We start from the raw sequence: 23,389 nt of genomic DNA, 5'->3' as shown, positions 1-23,389 counted from the left end.
TGAAATAATTCTTTGGTTTCTTGCTTATACATCCAGTGCTAAGAAAGAATCAACTCAAAAGTTGTTCATTATGTTTAGTCAGTTGAGACCAATAAGTTATAAGTAAATAGTCTCATGAAGGGGACAAAGGTTTTCATGTCTAATTGGACAGTCATACTTCACTTATAAAAATGTGAAAAAATATTGTGTGGTGTTAAACCACAGAAGAGAATAAGGGGCCTAAAACATTTTTCTAACACCAACTGATGTGCAAGATAATTTTTTAGATTAAAGTCAGAATGATGATCTGTTTTCTTTCCCAAATTCTCTTCCGTAGACAAATATTTAGTAAAGCTTTTAATAATCTAATTGGCACATTATTTCAAACATCTCCTACCTGGTAGAAATAGATAACATTTTAATATTTTGGATAACATTTTTTGCCTGCTTGTTCATAACATACCGGATTATAATTGGTATGCTAATGCTATTCAGAAAGGAAAAACTACAGGGTGGAATGTTCTAGTCGCGGTTTAAGAGTCTTTTTAATCCCTTTTCAATCCCATGATGAGCAGATTAAAGGTTGGTAAAAACAATTGGGCGGACTAGCCCTTTAGACATTTACTGAATCGGAAGCTTCATTTAGAAGCCATTAGCTTCATATACAAACCAAAGTCGGAGTATAAGGCTTTCTATGTGAAGGTGTCATGATCAAATTAATTACATGCCGATTTGGACAGTTTACAAAAACAAACTGTTTTTGAACAGCAAACAGAAAGGACTTCAGGGTCAGACCACTTGTCAAAAACCAAATAATGAAAATCGAAATTGACAGCTTTTCATTTTCGTTTTGTGCACTAAATGGGAAATCGAATAACGAGCAAAAAAATCCAATTTCCGATTTTGGTTTTTTAAACGGAAAACAACAAAACGAGTCTATTTCCGTTTTTTCAGTTTCCATTTCAAACGAAAAAACAAACTGTTTTTGTACAGCAAACAGAAAGGACTTCCGGGTCAGACCACTTGTCAAAAACCAAATAATGAAAATAATGAAAAATACTCAGACAGGAGACAGCTGATGTTCAGAGGACCTTGAGAAGATTCAACATAAAGCAGCAGGTCCTGAAAACGTTCTCAAGAACTGTGCTGACCAACTTTCTCACACACTCACTGACATATTTAACAATTCGCAAATCATTCTGTCCTACTTCAAGATGGTCATCATCATTCCAGTGCCCAAAAAATCCACAATTTCAACACAGAATGACTACTGTCCTACTGTCAATCCCATGATGATGAAGTGTTTCAATGATTGTGTTAATGTTCTGATGAGAAATCACTTCATCCTCTCTATTGTTTTTTCTTATCCTCTTCTAGTGTGTAAACTTGTGCATTTTTGCCTCCATGAGCGCAATCAACTGCAAACCTCTTCCTGATTTTCAGTTGAGCTGAAAATATGAGTGGGCTCTTATTTGTTAGGTCCAAGTGGCTCACATATGTAGCTTTCACTGCTCTGTCCGCCATGAACCTAAACTCACTGGCCGGGTGGCTATTTGGGTTCGTTAAGTTCTGGTAGATACCACGCAGGTTTACCTATGTTGAGTAAATCCTTACCCGTCCAATTACCATACACACATTATAAGTAACATTAATAACTCCAGAACCAGCTAACTGAATGGTTTCTTTTAATAAGAACTTGGGAAAATAAATCGTTTTTATGAAAAACCCTTCTTTTGAACTATTGTTTCCATATAACCAGAATTCAACTTTAGTCATTAACAGAACTCCATACATTTACCGGAATTTAAAGTTTTAAACACAATATCACACATGGGCCCACACACACTCTCACACACACTCACACTGTCCGGTACCGGTCCAAGTTTTCGTTGCAGGCCTGATGAAGCTCGGGTGCGACGTCGTTACGACAATCCTCTTCTCTCCGTTCAAGCAACAAAACTGACTCCGACCTGCTCGCTCAGCCGACAGCCTCTCCGTCAAGGTTGCTTTGCGAGTCCAATTTCTCTTAGGACTCCGTCACACGAGCTGCAGGGCTCCTCCTCCATCGTGCTAAAGCTAGCGCCGCCATGTTGACACGTTCCTCTAGCCACCTCGGATCAGCCGCAGTTCTTCACTACAAATCACTTCTCCGGGTTTCCTACCCACCGAGGTTTTTGTGCAGAACGTGCATAAAACAGTCCAGTTTTCGCTCCACCTCAACCTCTGCTCGCATTATCGTCTCCATCAGCTTCCTCTTGTCGGCTCCCGCGTTCTTCTCCCTTCTCCTTCCCATCATCCCCTTGTTCCGCTCTTTCTCTGTTGAGTTCACTTGTCCCTCGTTAACCTATTCAATACAGTCTTTAAACTAATGAGATAATTGATCAAACAAGAATACATTTATGTAAGAACATAAGTCCCGTCCAGAAAAGCTTCGGCTTTCTGTTTTTCTCATTGTTTCTCACAACAGTATCCTCTCCCCGCATCTATATAATCACTCGGATCAAAAATGTACAAAAACAATAATACAAGTTTCTCACTTATATTTTCTATGTACATACAACCAACCTTGTAAATATTTTGTAAATATTAAAGGGCCTTCAGAGCATGGTTTATAACCAGGGGCTGCACCTACACAGGCTGGGAGTATTTTGTCTGCCAAACCTAAAGAAACTGCTGCATCTTAGTTTATGAGCCATTTTGTCTATCTGGATGACAAAATGGTGAGTTTTCTGTCAAACCTTTTATGCTGACAGTGGCATAACATATCAAAACCTGGACCAGCATAAAACCAGCACAATTTAAGTGCAACTGTGGGATTCTAGATACTGAATGCTGTGTTGTCTGTAATGCTGCCACTTTGGTATCAAGAGATCCAACAGGGAATAAACTACATTTGGGAATAAAGTGGCACATAAGACCTGAAGGAAGACTCTACCTCACATACAGTTCTGTTTCAGAGTTTATGTTTAACATATACAAAATAATTATAAAATACGTTTAATATACACAGGTTTTCCTTGAAGTTTTCCTGTTTACCTGTGTTGTTGCAGTTTTTTGTAAATTGCCACCTCATCACACTCCACTGAGCCGGTTCTTGTCAAACATGAGATGATGACACAGTACAACCTCCATCAGATAGAAGCAGCAGAAGAAGAAACCACTTCTGCTCAAACATGACTCAACAAATCATCAAATGCAGAAGACTTAAGAAATACTTGACAGATCTTGACTGTTAATTCAAGAGAGCAGCAGGTAGGACTTTGTTACATCTGAAGAGTAATGCACATTTATTCTATAAAGTTTTTTCATTTTTATTTAATTACAGAACATGTTATGCATATTGGTATGTTTTTTCACGTCTTTAATAAGCAAGAAAATAATAGGTAGGGTTAACCTTTGACTGACCAATATTTGTTTGGACAGATGACAGAGGAACAAAAACAAATAAGACATTGTAATAATGTGTCTTTACATGTAATATCTCAGGCTTCTTCAGCTTCAACATTTCATATTGAGATCCAAATGTAATTTTCTCAAATAACAAGGTGCTGTTGTTACAACATTTGAACTCTGCTTTATTATCTTGTTTAAACAAATACTCTAAGTTCTGATGAGGTGAGGCACGATGTTTGAATTGATTAAAAGTTATGTCATGTTATGTCATGTTTTCCTGAAACATTTCACAAAGAACAAATATATACAACATATTATATTACACATATTACTATGTACTGTAATTTATTGCTCATACTAAGGCTAATATTACATTTTTGAAGGGTCCTGAAGAAATGCATGTAATAATGAACAATCAAGCAATGATTCTGTCTATGGGGAAATTTATCTGCCATAATCCTAGAGCACACATGTTCAATCTGAAAGAAGGATTTCTGTTCTCAAAACTTTTAATACTTTGGCTTACATTTTTATTTTGAAAGCAGGACTTCATGTCTTTCTCCTCAAAACTTGTAATGATTGTACTCAAATCTTCTCCTTGTGATCAGACTTAGTCTCTGCTGCTTACAAATCATGGAACTGCCTTGTCGGCACAGTCGGCAAGAAACCTCTCAGCCAATAGAATGAAAGTGTTGAGCTGGGTGTGTTTGGTTCCTTCCAGCTGTTACTGACTGTAGCAGAAGCCTCAGCACTGCCACATATTATTGTTCATATCAATGAACTGTTGATGTGAGATTTCGGGGGATAATATTTCACAAGTTAGATAGACATGTTACCGTTTATATTTGTGAATAGAATATTACTATACTGTGGTGGATATATTTCACACCAGAATGTATGCTCTTATTGTGAAGGAGAGAAGGTAGAATGCTGTATTTATGTCCGCCGTCAAAATGCCAGCTAATATTAGCTACAGTGCTTGATGTGTTCAGCCCCGCTATGAAGGCTAACAGAGATTTTGTAAATTTAACGACATTAACACACATAATATATAAAAAGTTTTATTCCCTAACATCAACATAGGCGTAACTGGAGTCTTATGCATAAAATAGTGCTCAGTTTTCACACTAAAACTTGGCTACGGAAACATTTAGAAAAGTGCGGCGCACAAAAAAAATCGGATGCATAAAACCACGTGTACCTTTTCTTTATAAATCCTAATTTGCGGGAAATAGAGCGCAGCTGTTGTGCCGCCCTGTCGCCACCGTTAAATACATATATGTATTTAATAATTTACATATATGTAAATTATTATAAATACTCATAAGTCTGCCACCAGTGAAGCAGTAACCATGGCAACGTCATTTTTTGTAGCAGTATAAGTATTTATAATAATAATTCTATATTTTATGTAAATGTGCTTTCAGGGCACAAGTTCACCTCACAAAAAACAATTAAAATAATACATTTTAAATAAAATAAATAAATAAATAAATAAAGAGATCGTTCTAATGCCTATTAGAACAGAAGCATGTCCAGCTGGGATTTAAAGAATGACAGCGTGTCAGAAAGTACTTTGAGTGGGAATGTGGACGTCTATACTAAATAGTAGAATCATGTGTACAAGTTGTACATTTACAGAATAGAGATGCTTTCTGTCCATAAGGCGCATTCACAAAACGGGCAGCTCAACTGAAGGATGACTGCAGCTGGACCGGTACCGGTACCGGTACCGCACGGCTCCTTCTTTAAGTTTTGCTCGGAGCTCCAGGGTGATCAGTCTGGATGAATCTAAACGCTAATAAACCATCATCAATATTTCCCAGCAGATCAATATGATCTCTGATCAATCGCTCCCTTTGAATTCTTCCGTTGGTGATAGAGGAGTGCCTATCGATCGGCCGCTGATCATAATCGGCCGATTTCCGTGAAAAAGTGTATAATCGATGATCGCCGATCACGGTCTCTTGTTGCCGATCACCTGTATCTCATTTATAGCCTGTGTGTGCAGCTGATCTCCTCTTTCCTTCCAACACATTCTCACTCCCAACTCGTCACATATTGAAGTTTGGGCAGATTCCCTCAGCGTCAGGTTCCCTCAGCGTCAGGTTCCCTCAGCGTCAGGTTCCCTCAGCGTCAGGTTCCCTCAGCGTCAGGTTCCCTCAGCGTCAGGTTCCCTCAGCGTCAGGTTCCCTCAGCGTCAGGTTCCCTCAGCGTCACGTTCCCTCAGCGTCAGGTTCCCTCAGCGTCAGGTTCCCTCAGCGTCAGGTTCCCTCAGCGTCAGGTTCCCTCAGCGTCAGGTTCCCTCAGCGTCAGGTTCCCTCAGCGTCAGGTTCCCTCAGCGTCAGGTTCCCTCAGCGTCAGGTTCCCTCAGCGTCACGTTCCCTCAGCGTCACGTTCCCTCAGCGTCAGGTTCCCTCAGCGTCAGGTTCCCTCAGCGTCAGGTTCCCTCAGCGTCACGTTCCCTCAGCGTCAGGTTCCCTCAGCGTCACGTTCCCTCAGCGTCAGGTTCCCTCAGCGTCAGGTTCCCTCAGCGTCAGGTTCCCTCAGCGTCACGTTCCCTCAGCGTCACGTTCCCTCAGCATCACGTTCCCTCAGCGTCAGGTTCCCTCAGCGTCAGGTTCCCTCAGCGTCACGTTCCCTCAGCATCACGTTACCTGAGCGTCAGGTTCCCTCAGCATCAGGTTCCCTCAGCATCAGGTTCCCTCAGCATCAGGTTCCCTCAGCGTCACGTTCCCTCAGCATCAGGTTCCCTCAGCGTCAGGTTCCCTCAGCGTCAGGTTCCCTCAGCGTCAGGTTCCCTCAGCGTCAGGTTCCCTCAGCGTCACGTTCCCTCAGCATCACGTTACCTGAGCGTCAGGTTCCCTCAGCATCAGGTTCCCTCAGCGTCAGGTTCCCTCAGCGTCACGTTCCCTCAGCATCAGGTTCCCTCAGCGTCAGGTTCCCTCAGCGTCAGGTTCCCTCAGCGTCAGGTTCCCTCAGCGTCAGGTTCCCTCAGCGTCAGGTTCCCTCAGCGTCACGTTCCCTCAGCATCAGGTTCCCTCAGCATCAGGTTCCCTCAGCATCAGGTTCCCTCAGCATCAGGTTCCCTCAGCGTCACGTTCCCTCAGCGTCAGGTTCCCTCAGCGTCAGGTTCCCTCAGCGTCAGGTTCCCTCAGCGTCACGTTCCCTCAGCGTCACGTTCCCTCAGCGTCACGTTCCCTCAGCATCACGTTACCTGAGCGTCAGGTTCCCTCAGCATCAGGTTCCCTCAGCATCAGGTTCCCTCAGCATCAGGTTCCCTCAGCATCAGGTTCCCTCAGCGTCACGTTCCCTCAGCGTCAGGTTCCCTCAGCGTCAGGTTCCCTCAGCGTCAGGTTCCCTCAGCGTCAGGTTCCCTCAGCGTCACGTTCCCTCAGCGTCAGGTTCCCTCAGCGTCAGGTTCCCTCAGCGTCACGTTCCCTCAGCGTCACGTTCCCTCAGCGTCACGTTCCCTCAGCGTCACATGTTGACGCTGAGGGAACCTGCCCAAACGTCAATAATTGACGAGAAGGGTTCTCTCATTGAATGCTGTACGGATCCCTAAGCGTCCGAAACTGACGATCTAGGAACGAATAAGATGACAAGTCTATTCTATTTTTTTAAAAACCTTTATTTACAATTTATGTACCCCTCTACTTCATTAACTGACTCAATCAGTTAATGAATCTGTTTTGCTGTGGCTCATCACAGCCGCTGTAGTTTCTGAACGTTCAATAAACGACAAACTTGGACTAATTACCTCGTTCTTTGTGACGACACGTCATTTACAACAAACATCAAAGACAGTAAATATGTTTCATTAAGTATTAAACAAACAAATGGCTTCTACTGCGATAATTATGTGAAATTAAATTAATTGTCTAATTTAAAAAATAGTTTTATTGCTCTCTGGCGTCTTGCTTTAAGCTCAGAATGTGAGAGGCTTTTCCTCTATGAAACTTTTTTTTGCTTCTTATTTAGTGGAAATATTGATGTTGATGATTCTCCAAAATAATAACCTTTTTCAACCTTTATAGCTCCACTGTTGAAAATGAGGCTCTAACATTCACAAATGACAGTGAAATAAAATCCAGTCCAACATCTGGTTTGAGGTGATTCCTCTGGAACCTGTTGGAGGAAAAATTTCCCAACTTCATAAGATGAGCTTTAACCTAACAGAGCTCTGTGGTTCCACCTATCAGTATGAGAGTCAGGGTGAGGAGGCGCCATGTTAGGAAGAGAAGTGGAAGCTGCAGGATCTTCAGAACAAACAGGTCATGATGCTGGGCTACTGATTATCCCTCTGTCTGGATACAGGATCAATAGAACCAGTTTAAAAGATAAAATGAATGGTTATATGCCAGACATGGAAAACTGGGATGCACTCCATGCCATGATGTTCAGGATTTGGGTCTCATGGCATCTCAAGGTGTCAACATTGCAGCCAGTGGGCTGAAGGAAATACAGCTTTATTTTGTAACAATTCAAGAGCTACCAGTTTTTATCATTCACAAAAAAATTAATCAGTACAGAATATTTTTGTCATAGTACCCCCAAGAATTTACAACTACTTTCACCCCTGCTGAAAATCCACCTGTTTAGAGTTGCTTATGGCTAAATTAGGGTTTTGATGTCTTCGATGTTTTTAATGTTTTTATCTTTACTTTTTATCTATTTATTAATTTCTTTTTATTCCTCTTTCTAATGATGTAAAAGTGGCGAGTGACTGAGGGTCATTGCGCGCACGGAAAAACCCTGTTAATTCTAAACTAACAGGTAAAAATAGTGCACAAAAATCCATGTAGGACGGCAAAGTCCTAGCGCAAAAATTTGCGTGACAGGTGGACGGAGCCTGGTGCTGCAAGGTTGAAGACCTTGTCCTGTCAGGCGATGGGGCCTGGATAATACCCGTGTTAAACGGACGGTGGAGTCCGGCGACGACAGGCGCTTAAATTCCGTAACAAAAGTATATTTTTATCATTTTTTAATTTTTTTTTTCAAAATCTCTTTCTCTTTCTTACTGTTTATTCAATGTCACATGCAGTTTTAATTTTTTTCTTTAATTATGTAAAGCACATTGAAATGCCTTGCTGCCGAAATGTGCTATACAAATAAAATTTGATTGATTGATAATATAATGCAGTACAATATGTATTGTTGGATATTATACATGTTGCCTCTTGTCTTCTCACAGGGCTATAACAATGGCTTCACCCTTTCTTTCCTGTCTCAGCCTCTGTATGATCATATCAGTCTTTGCATTACCACCCACTGAGCCACCACTGGTTCGTGACCATCCCTTTGTGACCATATGGAATGCCCCCACTGACCAATGCAAACAGCTTGAAATTCCACTGGATACCGCTGCCTTCCAGGCAGTGACTACACCTTCAGCTGGGCCAGGTCAGTTTCTTACCATCTTTTATGAAGATCGCCTTGGCCTGTATCCTAAAGTCGACATAATCAAGCACAAGATCTACAAAGGTGGTATCCCCCAAAACGGGAACTTGACAGAGCATCTTGCTAAGGCCAAAAGTACAATAGATCACTATATCTCCCAAGATTCCTCTCCTGGGCTGGCTGTGATTGACTGGGAGTCCTGGCGCCCTCTGTGGGACCAAAACTGGGGATCAAAACGTATTTATCAGAAGCTATCCATTACTCATGCATTGCAGCTGGCTCCCTTTTTGTCAGCAAAGAAAATTTCTCAAACAGCCAAGAGCCAGTTTGAGCTAGCTGGGCGACGCTTCATGGAAAAAACTATCAGCATTGGCATCGGCAAACGTCCAAGCCGCCGCTGGGGCTTCTATCTGCTTCCTGATTGCTTCAACTATGGATGGAACAAGCCAGGATACACAGGGAGGTGCTCCACTAAAACTAAGAAGCAGAACAACAAGCTGCTGTGGCTGTGGGAACGAAGCACCGCCCTCTTTCCATCCGTCTACCTCCATATGACTCTGAGAAACTCTCCCCGGGCCGCTCTCTATGTCCGTAATCGTGTCCAAGAGGCGCTGAGGGTGGCAGCGCTGCCAAAACACCCCAACACTGTGCCTGTCTATGTCTACTCCAGACCCCTGTACCGGGATCAGACCCAAATGTTTCAGACTCAGGTGATTCATTTTTAACATTTTTTCTTTATTGTTTACATTCAACCCTGACAACTAATCCCAGAATTTCCTCTGGGATTAGTACTCAGGTTCTCAGCACCAAGACAATAATGACGCAAGAAGTGAACAAGGCAATGAAGGTTTTTCCTCATTTATGACTAGAACATCTTACAGTGCCCTCCGCACTGTTGGTTCAGAGATATTGAAAAATCTTAAAATAAATTCAACTTTTTTTTTTACCTTAGCTTAATCTTCATGAACATTTTATAAAAACACATTTCTTTTCAGAACATTTATTCAGAATGGAAAACTACCATATGAAGACAGTTGTGTCTACATAAAACACATCAAGGCCTTCAATTTACTCCTTTAACTAGGCCCACAAAATATTAGAAGATATACAAAAAAAATTGGCCCAAAATTGTTTCATTCCAAGCATTCCATTGCGATAACATTATGGTGATATTGTGATGAAGATTTATGAGAAATATATTATATAGCACCACATAATGTATGTAGTGCTATATTGTTTAGTGTGAATACAATTTACTCAAAACAATAAACAATTTTTTGTGTGAATTCTATTCGCCGTTTTCAGTCCAGCAGTGAACCCTCATGTACGCTAAAGCTAAAGCTAAAGCTAAAGCTAAAACTAAAGCTAAAGCTGGGTTCCTGCTTTCCTCACTGTCAGATGATTCAGGCTGTTTTTATTTATTGATCTGACCATAAATATGCACATTAAGGCCATAAATTGTTGCATTGTAGCTTTTTCCTGACATATGACAATCAACACACATCTGCCTAAGTTAAATGGCATTTTGGTTTGTTTTTCCTATTTTGAAGGGTCTGCCCCACTCTTTAAACACCAGAGAAACAGGAAGTCATGGATTACTCAATGAAAGTGTTTTATTAGTACAAATGAAATGTGGCACTTTTGTTTCTTTATGTGAAATTTTAATTCCCCTTAGTGAATGAGCTGAGAATAAATGTTTTCTAACATGTTCAGTGTGAGATGATGCTACTGAAATAAAAGACAAATATATTTGAAGGTTTCTGACAATGGAAGCCAATAAAAATGGAAGATATCATGTCTGAAATAGAAAACTTTCCTTTTTCCTTTGCTTATTTCTTTGTAGGTAGCTTGCATTTGGCTCAGCTATGCAGGAAGAATTCACATTCTCCATAGTTTTCTTAGGGCCATCATCAGTGAACTTACAGGAATATTCACTTAGCTAACACTACCACTTCCTTAGAGCCAATGTTATTTATTAGAGTTGTATTTATGTGGACTCAATAATCCATTTCCAGTCTGTTTTGTAAGCAGTTTTACAGGATTTACATCACATTGCCTTTTTTCTTTTGAAGCATAGTCTGATGTTTTAGGCAGAAACCATGATTTAAATCAAAAAAGTTCTCATGAAATCCATGAGATTATTGTCTTCCAGTCTTCCTATTTGGTTAACATTCAATACTTTCTTTACATGAGCAGAGGATTTTAGGTAATTTCCAAATGTCCAACATCCAAATGAATATAATTAATAGTGAATATGAGAGTGTGATAGGAAACAGGAATCGGGTACGAAAATGTATTTGTCACTTGTGTGTGTTTTTGCCCTTTCAGACAGATCTTGTTAACACTCTTGGAGAGTCTGCAGCTCTGGGTGCTTCTGGGGTTGTAATCTGGGGAGGAACCAGGGACTACAACAACAAGGTAACTTTCAAGGCCTGAAGTCATTGACGAACAATCTGTGTTGATATATAATTCACATGCCAGCATACACACTGAATATCTGTCCCGTCTCTCTAAAGGAGAGGAGAGGATCTACCACTGAAGGTTTCTGGGTTGATCTGCAGACATGATCACAAAAACTGTTGAAATATCTAAACAGGAACACAGATGACCAGGCTTTAGTCAGCAATAATCTGAATGTCTTCATTTCCTCTTTTAGATAGTGTAGAGGAAAAAACACTGAGGTATTCTTATCTATGTGAAGCAGTCAACAACCAGTTAGTCTTTTGAGGTTTGTCGTTTACTTTAATATAATGTCAAACAAACATTTTTGTAGACCTATTTGGGTCCTCTGGTATTTGAATTTTGGAATTTATTGGGTTGGGTTTATTATTTATTCATATCTTTTATTTGTGCATTTACATTTAGCTTTTTTAGATTAACGTCTTCCTTTATTGTGTCTGTTAGTTTGAAGCTTTCTTTTCTGCTTAGTGCCGTTAGTGTTCATTTGTCTCCCTTCCTCTGTTAACTTCAGCCTGCTGGTCTTTGCTCCTCCCTTTGACTTGACCGCCTCGCCTGCAGCCCATCTCATCATCCCCTCCTCCTTTATAGTTGTCTGCTTTCATTGCACTTTGCTGTTTCCTCTAATATTTTCCCTGCCATTTTGCTGCTTCTCTGCACAAGACTTGTAAGTTTTCAGCTTTTGTTCATTAAAGAGAACACATTACAAATCATCCCAATCTCCTGCCTGGATTCTGATCCTACATTAAATCTACAAATCATAACAAACCTACATTGAGTAGCTTCTATGGCTTGGTGGCTAGAAAACTAAAGTGATCTTTTTTTCCTCAATTTCATGAAATGAATTGTTGTCATATGGAATAAGACTTAAAGATAAGCTGCATTTTATACATAATCCAAACACATAAAGCTCAAATTCAATGCAATTCAAATCAAATTCAAAAATACTTTATTGATTCCAAATGAAAATTAAATGTTGTTGTGACTCATTAATTAAAAATTCTTCAGAGTTATTATAGATAGTGGGCAGGAAATATATCTTGTAGCAGTCTGTATTACAGCAAATCTGAAGAAGCCTCTGACTGAAGAGACCCTATTTTCCTAACACAGTCTCATGAAGAGAATGGTCAGGGTTGTCCTTTTTTTTAATTTAAATATCTAAATCAAGATTTTAAGAACTGAGGAATCATTCTTTGGCTCAGGCCATAAATCTAAAGCCTAGGGCCACCTCAGTTCTTCCCCTTGACCAATTCTGCGTATTGCCACTAGAGTGAAATCAGCAACCCTGTATTTTGTGTAACTCAGTCTAAGTTTAGTTCCATTGAGAAGTAAAGGTAAGGCGGGTTCAGTTCCTCCAGGTAAAAGATGTTTCACTTTGAAACAAATTGCAACCGCCAATTGGTCAGTCGCTGACAAACCCACTGACAGGTTGACAGGCGTCAATTGAACTAACAGCGATTTAAAGATTGTCTCAGATGCCTGTTTTTCTTCATCTTGAAAACATTAAAGGGGATGTATTATGTGACTTTTTTGAACATTATATCATCTTATAATGTTGAAGGTCATCAGCACTTAGCAAACACCTTGCAGAACTGCGCATCTACTGAACTACTTCTCAGTCCAATGTACCTAAGAACAGCTGTAAACGGCATCATGGAGAAACACTTGCAATAATTTGCAAAATTCCTGAAAATACTAAAGAACAGTGAAAAACTGATGGATGATGTGTTTACAGGTATGAAAGGGATATAGGAAAGGATATAATGTCAATAGGTACAAAATCAGGTTATGAATTGGCTCAGGGATGAGTAGATGTAGATGATTGTGCTCACTGATCCTTCAACTTCCTTCAATTCTTAGGCCTCCTGCCAGTCTCTGTCTGAGTACCTGTCCTCCACGCTCAGTCCATATGTTGCCAACGTGACTGCGGCTGCCATGCTCTGCAGTAGGCTGCTGTGTAAGGGAAATGGCCGCTGTGTGAGGAAGAACTACAACACCGCTCACTACCTTCACCTGAACCCCACCTCCTTCCGCATCCTAAAGGCAAGCGGGAAGTACATCGCCGTCGGTCTCCCATCTGCCAGCGACCTCAGCGACTGGGTGGAGAACTTCACATGCCAGTGCTATGCTGGGAGGAGCTGCTTTCCTGAGCTGCGGCGTCCAACTCAAGTTCAACTTATAAGGGTTTAAATGGTGAGGGGAGTAAATAAATGGCCCCTGCTGCCCTCTTATGGTTGTGTAGTCATTGCTGTGAGGAAAACAGATCATAAACAATGTTTGCTCACAAAATAAAGATATGAGGCAAAACATTAAATTCCTGATTCCTGCATTGGGATATTTTTCCTTCCTTTACACAGTTGCTAAACCAACAAGAACAAAATAAACTTTGTGTAGTCTTGATATCTGAGAAGTCCAACACATTTTCAATCCACTGTTGCCTGAAATGTAACGGGAATGCTAATTTTTTTCAGTTTATTTTTCTAGGAATAACTCATTGTCAACCTCAAGACACTTTAATAGAAAAACTGTTCCAGTTGTAAATAATTATTTAATCAAATCAATACAACAGATTCTAATTTAATTACATATGATCAAATTAAATCTTAAAACAATGCAGTTGAATTCAGACAAATGGTTAAAAAAAGTTATATCTGTCCTCTTTAAACAAGCATGTGGCATCAGGGGAAATATTGTGCAGCCTCCTGCCATTAAACAATTTATTGAAGCCTAGATGATAATGTCATGGTAAACGTGTGACAGTTAATTCACAACATTTTTGATCAATGATGGCATTCCTATAGATGTATTATTTCAAGGCAACACCTCAAGCTTTCTTACTAACCCTAACCCATGAAAAAAAATTAAGGAGATTAAAATTGTAAGATTTGGAGACATGTCCTGTGGTTCAGGGCTGGCCCAAGGCACAAGCAAACTAAGCAGCTGCTTAGGTCCCCAGGGTCACTAAGGGGCCCCCTCAGTGGAGCTGATTGTTTTTTTGTTTTTTTTTAGTAATAATTTTTGTCATTATAATATCAGAAACACATAATTTCACTATGAACTGATTTGTTTTTACAACAATATATATTTGATAATATATGTAGAAATCATTATTTTATGGATAAAAGAAAAAATAATTGCTCTTGGGGGCCCCTGGTGCCCATGGTAGGTACCGCACACTTCGCCGGTACCTTCACCGGTAGGAAGAATAGAAAAAAGCCAAAATAAAGGTTTGTTTTAATGTGCCTTGGTAATGTAATGTAAAAGATTTGTAAAGCTGGTAATAGAAAATTAGCTTGATAGCGACTTGGAACGGTAAAGTTCAACAGCCAAACATTTCTGCTCGGGTCTCTGTGTGAAACTGAGTTTAAACTTTAAAGGAGTTCATTCTCATCGTGGCTCTGAATATTTCTGAGGTATTTTTGGCTTCAAAACACCGTGTTTGATAACGTTTGATAACAATAATTAAAACTTCTCAATGTTTGACATTGTCTAGCAAAATGTTTCTACGTCAGGCTACATAGCTGCTACATGGATGAGCTGCTCTATGCTGTAGTTGGGGACATGTTGTTTGCTTCTGAGCAGAATCATTTTGTGGCTAAAACAAACATTCTTTTACACCAACTTCTAAGTTATGGGAAACTTCTGTTAAAATCATTTGAAGGCTCAGAATCCGTCCAGTACCGGTACCGGTCCACATTCCAGGGGAGAAAGACAGGTCAGGTCTGGACGTTTGCAGTTAACAATATATTGTATCTTTAAATCTTTGCTGACAAAGATAAAATTAGGGGATAAGATCAGCTTCACATGTAAGTATCGGCCAATCACGATCCCACAAAATTAAGGAAATCAACGCCCAGAAATCAACTGGTCGATAAATCAGTTGGCCAATAAATGTATCCTATATTATGCATGTATATAATGTAAACAGCACTGCCAGAGATGAGGTTTATAGCAAATGTGTGAATGAGCTAATGATCGGACTGCTGCCAGTCCACATTGTTAGCAGAACTAGAGGGCCCCAAAACCACATTTTGCTTAGGGCCCCATGGAGGCTTGGACCGGCCCTGATTTACTGCATGTTTATGTCTGTTAAGCCTAAAATGGAACCGCACTGAAAGCAGCCCTTTAAACCATAAAACTACGAAGACAATAGAGACACCATCAAAACTGTCAGATGACTGATTATCCCGCGATAATGGCTCAGAAATAGTCCAAATAGTTTGGATGTGTTTTTATATCTTTCCTACTTACGGAGAGTTTCTGTTTATATCATAAGTTTGTTGTGCTTTTCTATACTAAAGAAAAAGATATGAAACGTTAGATATTTCACAAGGAGATATTAACATACATGGAAAACCCTTACATAACCTTGTATTAAAACCGAAAGTACGGCGGCCACCGTAAGAAGGGCTTACTGCAGCGTTTCTCAATTCCGGTGTTGCGTCAATCCGCGTTTCCCCATCAGATACGGTTCCCCCTGCAGCTTCAAGAGCTGTGTGAAGCTGACACCCCACCCACGTCAAAAAATCCAGCAAATATCTGAATGGTTAGTGCTCCGTTTGTGCAGGTTTGTGCCGTTAAAATTTTCGTTTGTGCAGTTTTGGTTTCTGAGATATTAAAAGTTATAATGATAGGGTGACGTCACCGTCACCCTATCATGTTCCAAATCAAACCTAAGTGTGGGCTACTTCTTGTAATTCTTCAGATTCTCAGCTGTTGTACAATGTGTACATTTTGTTTTGAACTTCAATAAAGACTAAGAAAAAATGTGTCTCATTTCAAGAAATGTTTTAAGATAGCAATGTTTTTTCACTTCTCTCCACAGTAATTGAATCCTGCTAATAAAGGACATGCAGCCTGACCCTAACGTAATGTGTATAACCTGTTCAACTGTGCTTTGATTTCGGAGGTGGTCTGAAGAATTATATTCACATTGTTGATGTACTGTCTGCTGATTATGCAGCAAACGTGTAAAAAAATTACATGAGCCTATAAAAGGCCAATTTGCTAGTTGCTTGAGCAAAGTTTTTGCAGAGTAAAACGGAAATATGTCATTATTTCAAAGTTCATCCAAGTAATGTACTTAATATTTAGTAAATATATTTTCAATGCAACGATCAAATCAAATCTAGTCATTTGTATCATATAATCCTTGGGTGACATTGTGGTCCATCTTACATACCAGTTGGTGGTGGCGACATAATAGCAGTAAAGCAAAAAATTTCTTGTTTGGAGCAAAATGGGAGCGGATGACGTCATCGGCCAAAATTATAGCTTTTAATATCTCAAAGATGAAAGCTGCACAAACGAAAATTTTAACGGCACAAACCTGCACAAACGGAGCACTAACCATTCAGATATTTGCTGGATTTTTTGACGTGGGTGGGGTGTCAGCTTCACACAGCTCTTGAAGCTCATGCAATCATTTGAATCAGCTGTTCTGGAGTAGAGGCACATCTAAAACATGCAGAGCAGGGGGCCTGAGGACTGGCTTACAGTATTCAATTATGCCTCATGAACTGATCAGTAGATTATTGCGAGGGAACGCAAAAGAAAAAAAAATCCTATGTCCCCTGGAGGGTTCCGTAGGTTCCCTTGTGCGCATGCGCGTCAGAGGAATTTTCTGCCTGTTCGAAACCAGGGGAGGGAAAGCAGTCATTTCTTGTTGCCGTAAGTTGTCCTTTTCTTATTGTCATTGTAGTTTCTAGGGTTTCCATATAAACATAAAGTTTACATGGAAACAGGTTCTGAATGGTTTAATGTTTGATAAGCTTATGCATTCGTCAACAAGCTTGTGTGAGACCAAACTCTGTTTAAAAATCATCATGTTTTGCTTTGAAAGAGTTGCCGATAAGCCAGCAATGGATAATAAGTGCTACTTCATTTAGATTATTAATTTTGACAACTATTCTTGCTTACGGCCTACATTAAAAGTTTAAGTAGACTTCTTTTCTGACTCAAAATGCGGCTTTAATGGGAATTTGTTGGATCTGTATCGGTTTTCACTTTAAGCTGGGATTTCACTGCTGCAGTAATACGAAGCTGAAGTTGGTTTCCAATTCAAGAACACACTAGAACTGCTCTAATTCCAAATCTACAACACCTAGACACTTCAAATCTGGACCAGATTATTTTCACTTAATGGCAGAATATTTAAAACCATGTTTGGGATTTGTGAAACCTTTTTCTGATTTGTTAAACTTTACTTAACAGACCGCTGCAGAAGATCTTTCCTTCCAACAGCCATCACCATCTATAATAACTCTTTGAAGAATTAATGAGTGACACCAGCATTTAATTTCCCATCAGGATTAATAAAGTGTTTTGAATTGAAATTGAATTTGAAAAAAACTGCATGGAACAGGTGTGAATAAGTAATCTGATCTTCAGTGAAGTTTCACAAATCACGTAAAGCGGTGGTCCCCAAGCCCCGGTCCGTGGACTGGTACCGGTCCGTGGACCAATTGGCAGCGGGCAGCGCAAGAAATAATTCAATATTTCCATTTTATGTATTATTTGAGTCTGGAGGATCTTTTATTTTGAAAATCCTTTAACCAGATTCTCTCGGTTACTTGCACGCCAACATTGAGGCCACAAGCAGCAAAATGAGTAAGAAACAGATCAGATGTCTTTGGAAAGTTTCCCTGTCAGGGAAAACCTCACAGGCTGCGATAAAAAGGCTAAGACAACCCAAATTGGGTATATTCAGGATTTAGCAGGAACACCAACATGCAGAAGCCTTATCTGACGGTTCACGCCCCCCACCCCCACCCCACCCGGGCCGCAGCAAAATTTCCAAGTCTTGACCGGTCTGCGGTAATAAAAAGGTTGGGGACCACTGACGTAAAGGTTTCACAAGTCCCAAACATGGATTAAAAATATTCTGCTATTAGAGCAGAATAATATAGTCCAGGTTTGCAGAGTCTAGGTGCTGTAGTTTTGGAATTGGAGCAGATCTTGTGTGACCGAGGCAGAAACAAAGGGGTACAAATTGCCCTTTATTGAAGTTTCACAAATCAGATAAAAATTTCACAAATCCCAAACATGGTTCTAAATATTCTGCTATTAGAGCAGATTAATCCAGTCCAAGTTTGAAGAGTCTAGGTGTTGTAGTTTTTAAACTAGTCGATTAAAGATGTGGAAGGTAGTGAAAAATTAGGTGGGATCGCCCTTTAGCCATTTCCTGAATCGGAAGCTGGAATCGGAAACCAATTTCAACTTTGTTGCAGATGTGATGATTTACCGAAGCCATCGTTTTTGCGTTGTAAAATGTTGTGTTTTCTGTTGGAGAACATTATGAATCTGCAGCAATTCACGGGAAAACTCTGGAGAAGCTTAAAGCAAGGTTAGCTTCTAAAAACAAGATAATTTAATTTCCTGTCTACAGCAGAACATCTTACAGCGGTAAAGCTAGCCACCACTTCGAAAATGACAGTAAAGCCAGCCTGCACTCGATTTTCACTTGCGTGACAATAAGTGTACACTTTTTCACGGAAATCGGCCTATTATGATCGGTGGTCCATCGATTGGCACACCTCTACTAACAAAATATATCCAGTTGGGGGAGTTCATAATGCAGTGAAGAGCACTATAAGTCTTTTAGCTCATTGCTTTGATGCAAACATCATGTTATCACACAACGCTGTGATTAGATGTGTGAATGTCCTGCATTAAAAAACTAGATTTCAGTGAATTGATTAACAAATGCAATGCAATCCTGCAATAAATTTCAGACACTGAGCCCGTTATCGGGGTGAACCAGACAGCTGTTCACTCCCTCTCACAGTGAAACAGTGAAATGCATATTAATTCATGAAAGCTATTGGATCAGTGAAGGCATTAATGGATTGGACAATGCCTATACAAGACAAATGACACAAATATTGGCCCAAAATATGGGATGGTCCTGGGCTGCCACCTTATCGTGGTGGAGGGGTTTGAGTGTCCCAATGATACTAGGAGCTATGCTGTCTGGGGCTTTATGCCTCTGGTAGGGTCACCCAAGGCAGACAGGTCCTAGGTGAGGGATCAGACAAAGCGCAGCCCAAAGACCCCTTTGATGGACAAAAACTTTGGACTTGGTGTTCCCTCGCCCAGACGCGGGTCACCGGGGCCCCACTCTGGAGCGAGGTCTGGAGTTGGGGCACGTTGGCGAGTGCCTGGTGGCCGGGCTTTTACCCACGGAGCCTGGCTGGGCTCAGCTCAAAGAGGAAACATGGGTCCCCCCTCCCATGTGCCACCACTTGGGAGAGGGGCCAAAGGGGTCGGGTGTGGTATGTGATGGGTGGTGGCCGAGGGAGGGGGCCCTGGTTGTCTGATCCTCGGTTGCAGAAGCTGGCTCTTGGGACATGGAATGTCACCTCTCTGGTGGGGAAGGAGCCAGAGCTAGTGCGTGAGGTTGAGAGGTTCCGGCTAGATATAGTCGGTCTCGCCTCAATGCATGGCTTTGGTTCTGGAACCAGTCTCCTTGAGGGGGGTTGGACATACTTCCACTCTGGAGTTGCCAACGGTGAGAGGCGCTGGGCAGGAATGAGCATACTTGTTGTCCCCCATCTTGGCGCCTGTACGTTGGGGTTCACCCCGGTGAACAAGAGAGTGGCCTCCCTCCGCCTACGGGTGGGTGGATGGGTTCTGACTGTTGTTTGTGCTTAAGGGCCGAACTGAAGTTCAGATTACCCACCCTTTTTGGAGTCCTTAGAGTGGGTACTGGAGAGTGTCCCTCCTTGGGACACCCTTGTTCTACTGGGGGACTTCAATGCTCACGTGGTCTATGACAGTGAGACCTGGAGGGTCGTGGTTGGGAGGAACGGCCCCCCCGATCTGAACTTGAGTGGTGTTCTGTTTTTGGACTTCTGTGCTCGTCACGGATTGTCCATAACGAACACCATGTTCAGGCATAAGGGTGTCCATGTATGCTCTTGGCACCAGGACACCCTAGGCCGCAGTTCGATTGATTTTGTCATTGTTTCATCGAATATGCGGCCATATGTCTTGGACACTCGGGTGAAGAGAGTTGCGGAGCTGTCCACTGACCAGTACCTGGTGGAGAGTTGGCTTTGGTGGTGGGGGAGGAAGCCGGTTAGACGTGGCAGGCCCAAACATGTATTGAGGGTCTGCTGGGAACGTCTGGCGGAGTCCCCTGTGAGACGGAGCTTTAACTCCCATCTTCGGCAGAACTTTGAACATGTTCCGGGGGAGTTTGGGGACATTGAGTATGAGTGGACCATGTTCCGTACCTCCATTGTCGAGGCGGCTTATTGGGGCTGTGGGTGCAAGGTTGTCAGTGCCTGTTGTGGCGGCAACCCTATTGGCTTCATCAAGTCGTGATCTGCAGCTCTCACTGGAGCGGTTCACTGCTGAGTGTGAAGCATCCGGGATGAGGCTCAGTGCCTCCAAATCCGAGGCCATGGTCTTGAGCCGGAAAAGGGTAGAGTACCTTCTCCGGGTCAGGGGGTCACCCTGCCTCAAGTGGAGGAGTTTAAGTATCTGGGAATCTTTTTCACAATTGAGGGAAGAAGGGAGCGGAAGATCGACAGGCGGATTGGTGCAGCGTCTGCCGTGAAGCGGGCGCTGTACTGGTCCGTCATGGTGAAGAGAGAGCTGAGTCAAAAAGCGAAGCTCTCGATTTACCGGTCGATCTACGTTCCTACCCTCATTTATGGTCATGAGCTTTGGGTCATGCATGACAGAACAAGGTCCCGTATGTAAGCGGCTGAAATGGGTTTCCTCCCCAGGGTGGCTGGGCTCTCCCTTAGAGATAGGGTGAGAAGCTCAGTCATCCGGGAGGGACTCGGAGTAGAGCCCCTGCTCCTCCACGTCGAGAGGAGCCAGTTGAGGCTCGGGCATCTGGTCAGGACGCCTCCTGGACGCCTCCCTGGTGAGGTGTTCCAGACACGTCCCACCGGGAGGAGGCCTCGGGGAAGACCCAGGACACGCTGGAGGGACTATGTCTCTCGGCTGGCCTGGGAACGCCTTGGGATTCCCCCGGAGGAGCTGGAACAAGTGGCTGGGGAGGGAAGTCTGGGCCTCCCTTCTGAAGCTGCTGCCCCGTGACCCGACCCTGGATAAACTGAAGAAAATGGATGAATGGATGGGATGGCTGATGTATCAGTTGACCTCTACTGATCTCCAGGTTTCATTTTATGGAAATTGTTCTACCTCAACAGAGCAGCTGTGGTTAGCAAGTATAAGAAGCCTCTTTTTGCCTTCCAGCAATGTGCGCATGCATAAAATTTCTGGATGTAAACAATAACATTTAACGTGTCTGCAATATATGTATAAATGTGTGTGTGTATTTCTACATAAAAGACCTTGAGAAATGGGTGTGTGGATAATACTAATATAATGTTTGCCCTGGATGAGAAAAAAATAATTTTTGTGGTTTTCATCCCAGGTCACCATAACATCATGACCGTGTATGTTCTGTCAGATGGGTCGGGGCCAGGCTCCCAGGTACCATCACACCTGACCAGGATTCCCATGGCTCTCCTCTGCCCAAACACTAACTACAACAACAAAACAGTCAAGGTTTGTTTGAGTCACCATTTGTCTTATTTTGCTGCCTCCACTATCAGTGAAAACCTCAGAAGTTGATTAAGATTTACTTTCCTGGTCACTGCTATAAAGCTGGGTTATGTAACTTTTATAAAAAGTCTTTTTTACGTATCTGTTTAAACTGTCTTAATGTCCTGAGAGTATATTATCAGACTCATAATCCAGTTCTTCTGCTTTCTTCTAGTGCTAACTACAGAAATAAACAACTTGGTCAGAAATAACCAGTCAGAGCCCAGAGGAAGGTCTTGGTTCGGTCAATCACGAACTTGTACACGCTGCTCACACTCTCCCCTTGCTCTCTGCTAACTATCTAAAGGGCTAGTTAACATTCTATATTCTGCCACCAGGTTAGTTCTCAGGTTAGTTAGCATGGCCAATGATGATGACTGATAAAGGATTTTCCTGAAACATTAAGTTGTTTGCATTTAGCAGCGTGTACATGAGGTTCAGTGACAGCACGAAGACCGTCTTTCTGGCTCTGATAGGTTGTTTTTGACCAGCAGCGGTGCCTTTCTTCAGACATAAATAGTATCACTGGGAGGAGTTGGAAGAGATTGATCTTTTCACAGGTTATTTGTGTCATATATGTGAAAAAACATTTTTTTAAATAAAAGTTATCTCCGCTTTAAGCTATCCCAGTGAAGTAATCACATTGAGGGGAAGTGAGTTTCAGGTGGCGAGTTGGAAAATTCAACTCAAAGTTTCCACATACAAATAGCACAAAGTCACTGCTAGTTTAGGGATTTGAAGGAGAATGTTCACTAAAGTGGATTAAAGTTTGAACCGACAGCGCTGTGGTATGTTCTATCTGTGCATGTTTTCTTCTCTCTTGATTAAAATGCGGAGTTGATAACACTAAAGCAAGAGAATGATTGATGTTTCTCTCATTTAATTTCCACAAGCTACCTGACATCCCTGCCTGTTTCTCTGATGTTAATACCAGCTGACAAGTTCTAACTGGAGTTTCTGACAAGCTCTAGTAAGAACTAATCATGTTTGAATATTTATTATAGTGTGTTTTCTTTTCAAGGGTGAAGTGATTCATAAAGGGCCGCTTGTGAGGGTAGCAACTGATGACTTGATCCTGAAAACCATCATTCATGGTAACCATTTCATTAGCATTGCTCTCATTCACCGCAGTTGGTCCCCTTATAGGAGAAAGTAGTTGATGGAAGCTGTGGCCCACATAGAAGAGAAGTCATTGGTCAGGGGAGGTTGTCAACTTGGTTCCAGCCTTCCCACCACACATCAAGCCCAAACCAGCCTCTGATCTGTCAACTAGAGTGCCAGTAAAACTTGAAAATAACTATGTTCCTGATATTTATCCCCTGCCTCCTGGTGTGCACTGTTGGTCAGCTGGCTTAAAATTTGTACCTACAGGAATGACAAATCCCTTTGCCTGGAAATATATCGGGCTATGAAACAAACATGTTGCATGTTTGTTTCAGCATGATGCTGAAACTAAAGCCTGACACCAATCACAGAGGACTTGGAACATGTCAGTCTGTACCAAGGAAGGTGTCACACAGCTCTCACAACTGTCCAACTACTGCAGGCATTCACACACACAAAGAAACAACCCACACAGAAGTAAATAACCAGAAGC

The 23,389-nt window shown here is 41.7% G+C and overlaps 2 protein-coding genes across 4 annotated transcripts in view; both read left to right on the top strand.

Annotated features, from left to right (window-relative positions):
• Positions 1-3,133: 3,133 nt before the first annotated feature.
• spam1 (sperm adhesion molecule 1) lies at positions 3,134-13,543 on the top strand. Its single transcript, XM_008402570.2, has 4 exons — positions 3,134-3,231; positions 8,567-9,482; positions 11,101-11,190; positions 13,090-13,543. Exons 2-4 carry the CDS (start codon positions 8,577-8,579, stop codon positions 13,417-13,419), a joined length of 1,326 nt encoding a protein of 441 aa, XP_008400792.2. The 5' UTR covers positions 3,134-3,231; positions 8,567-8,576; the 3' UTR covers positions 13,420-13,543.
• A 3,063-nt stretch (positions 13,544-16,606) lies between these two features.
• pot1 (protection of telomeres 1 homolog) overlaps positions 16,607-23,389 on the top strand; it is a 55,861-nt gene continuing 49,078 nt past the window's right edge. For 2 of the 3 annotated variants that reach the window (XM_081607694.1, XM_081607693.1), the window contains exons 1-3: positions 16,608-16,899; positions 21,623-21,756; positions 22,814-22,886. In XM_081607694.1, the coding sequence (XP_081463820.1) occupies positions 16,737-16,899; positions 21,623-21,756; positions 22,814-22,886 (370 nt within the window). In that variant the 5' untranslated portion in view covers positions 16,608-16,736. Of the gene's footprint in view, positions 16,900-21,622; positions 21,757-22,813; positions 22,887-23,389 lie in introns of all 3 variants that reach the window. The other variant, XM_081607695.1, reaches the window with a different exon arrangement.

The sequence above is a fragment of the Poecilia reticulata genome, chromosome 6 (assembly GCF_904066995.2).
Source record: "Poecilia reticulata chromosome 6, P_reticulata-male-v2, whole genome shotgun sequence".
NCBI lineage: Eukaryota > Metazoa > Chordata > Actinopteri > Cyprinodontiformes > Poeciliidae > Poecilia > Poecilia reticulata.
Note: the sequence above shows the minus strand (reverse complement) of the source record. Positions and strands in the feature narration are given on the sequence as shown.

Coding starts and splice junctions, on each gene's coding strand:
- spam1 (XM_008402570.2), top strand. CDS start 8,577: ATGGCTTCACCCTTTCTTTCCTGTCTCAGCCTCTGTATGATCATATCA. Junction 9,483..11,100: donor CCCAAATGTTTCAGACTCAG/GTGATTCATTTT, acceptor TTGCCCTTTCAG/ACAGATCTTGTTAACACTCT. Junction 11,191..13,089: donor CCAGGGACTACAACAACAAG/GTAACTTTCAAG, acceptor TTCAATTCTTAG/GCCTCCTGCCAGTCTCTGTC.